The sequence below is a fragment of the Seriola lalandi genome, unplaced genomic scaffold (assembly GCF_002814215.2).
Source record: "Seriola lalandi dorsalis isolate HSWRI2012SDOR001 ecotype SW California unplaced genomic scaffold, Sedor1 jcf7180002054519, whole genome shotgun sequence".
NCBI classification, from domain to species: domain Eukaryota; kingdom Metazoa; phylum Chordata; class Actinopteri; order Carangiformes; family Carangidae; genus Seriola; species Seriola lalandi.
Window position 1 is genome coordinate 1790112 of NW_019525072.1, and position 2182 is coordinate 1792293.

General features: G+C 48.4%; 1 protein-coding gene across 1 annotated transcript in view; it reads left to right on the forward strand.

The window, feature by feature from the left end:
• The window catches only part of gpr146 (G protein-coupled receptor 146), a 7741-nt gene extending 5565 nt beyond the window's left edge, over positions 1–2176 (forward strand). Inside the window, exon 2 of the mRNA XM_023413744.2 lies at positions 1070–2176. Coding sequence (XP_023269512.1) covers positions 1111–2124 — 1014 coding nt within the window. The 5' untranslated portion in view covers positions 1070–1110 and the 3' untranslated portion in view covers positions 2125–2176. The remainder of the gene's footprint in view (positions 1–1069) is intronic.
• Positions 2177–2182: the final 6 nt, after the last annotated feature.

The following is a 2182-nucleotide window of genomic DNA, read 5'->3' on the forward strand; positions in this document are numbered from 1 at the left end:
TGTTTGGTTTAGACGAGGGGTGGCGCCTGGGTAGAGCATGCAAGAGGCAGGAAGTGCCACAAACAGTGCACAGTATTTTGTTTACAGCACGATTTCGGCACCGGCCCTTACCAACAGCAGTTCTCTCCAGTTAGACATTTTCACTGGCGTCTTCGTGTAAATGACCCTTCTTTTTCTTCTTCACCCTTGGATGTTTTCTAATATTCCGGTTTCACATGATAGAAGCGTCATCAGCAACACATCGACTGGCTTGCTGTGATTTCCGCAGACAGTGACCTGCTCTATACACATGAGGTCTCAGTCGGACGGTATCCAGACTTCGTACCAGGCAGCTGGGAGGATAAAGTATGTTTCATGTCCAATCTAACTGATTCAGGCATCTCTCTGTCTAGATAAGTTCAGGGTTGCAGTGCACGTGTGAGAGCACTGTGTGGCAGAGAGAGGAAGAGAGCTGGAGTCAGAGCTAGACAGAAAGAGCTCCACCAGAACAAGGGCTTCATTTGCTGTGGCCAGTGTGACCTGTGTCGCTCAGAGAGGAGAAATAGTGGGTTTTGAGGCTGAGCTCGCAATTGAAACATATTGTGAGGCGTCCGTATTCAGCCAGTCAGATGCAGTGAAGTGAAATTAACAGTGTTACCGAGGGCATAATAGCTGCGCCATGGCTGATGTGTTTTTGTGTCAAGGCCTTGCTTGGTCCTCTAGCAAACACAGAAACCAAAAACAGAGGGTTGAATTCTGCCATCAGTCACGGTCCAGAAGACAAACACAGACTTAAAATACAAAAATAATACATACAACATATAATGATCACAAAAATTAGAATGAGAATTCTATATTTGTGATATTGCTCAGTTTTCTCTTATTACACATGACCTCAAAGGCTGAATTACAGTGACATATAATATATATGGTACAATGTTCTGAATGTATTTGATTGTTCTGACTTCAGTATTGAAGCACTGACTGAAAAATATCCATTTGATTTTGTCAGCGTCATCCAACCCTAACTGATAACAAAAAATTTCCGTTGCTGTAACTAACTCCTTTCTCTCCAACTCTCTTCCCGCAGTCGACCTGTTGAGAGCACTTGACCTGCGTCAGAGCACAGCGATGTGGATCTGCATGGTTTACAATGAGACGGACACCAGCGTGGACTTCCGGCTCTGCCAGGACTTTGGCCTCATCCTGTCAGTCTTCTCCCTCATCTACCTCCTGGTGTGCTTCCCACTGGGGCTGTGCTACAATGTGCTGCTGGTGGTTGTCAACCTCTCCAACAAGGTGTCCATGACCATGCCGGATGTCTATTTCGTCAACATGGCCATTGCGGGTCTTGTGCTTAATCTGGTGGCGCCCGTGGAGCTGCTGAGCTCGACCTTCACCCGCTGGCATGCGTGGGACTACAACAACGAGGTGTATATCACCCTGCTCATCCTCTTCAACATCTCTTCTTTGGTCATCATGTACTCCACCACACTGCTCAGTCTGGACTACTACATAGAGCGGGCGTTGCCTCGTACATACATGTCCAGTGTGTATAACACCAAACATGTGTGTGGGTTCATCTGGGGCGGCGCAGTGCTCACCAGTTTCTCTTCGCTGCTCTTTTACGTGTGCAACCACATCTCCACGAAGATGGTGGAGTGCTCCAAAATGCAGAACAAGGAGGCAGCAGACGCCATCATGATGTTCATCGGGTACGTGGTTCCAGCTGTGGCCGTTTTTTACGCCTTTGTGCTTATTTTGCGCATTAGGAAGGAGTCCACACCTCTGGATCAGGACTCCGCTCGCTTGGACCCTTCTATCCACCGGCTCCTGCTAGCCTCAGTCTGTGTGCAGTTTGTACTGTGGACCCCGTACTATATGACCCTGTTGGTGCACACTGTAGCCGGTGCACCAGGGTACGTTAGCAACATGCATTACTTACCTAGCTATTATTCTACCTATTATTTCTTGAGATGCGTGTCCAAACTGCTTGCTTTCTCTAGTAGTTTTGCGATGCCTCTCATGTACAGGCAGATGAACAAAAACTTCTCCAACAAGCTTCAGCGGCTGCTCAGGAGGCTGCACTGCAGAGACCAGTCCTGCACTCATGAACGCTCAACAGTGCAGCAAGTGGTGACGTGAGATCACCGCCAACCCACTCCCCCACTTCCACTTCATGGCCCAGCCAGCACTTACTCCC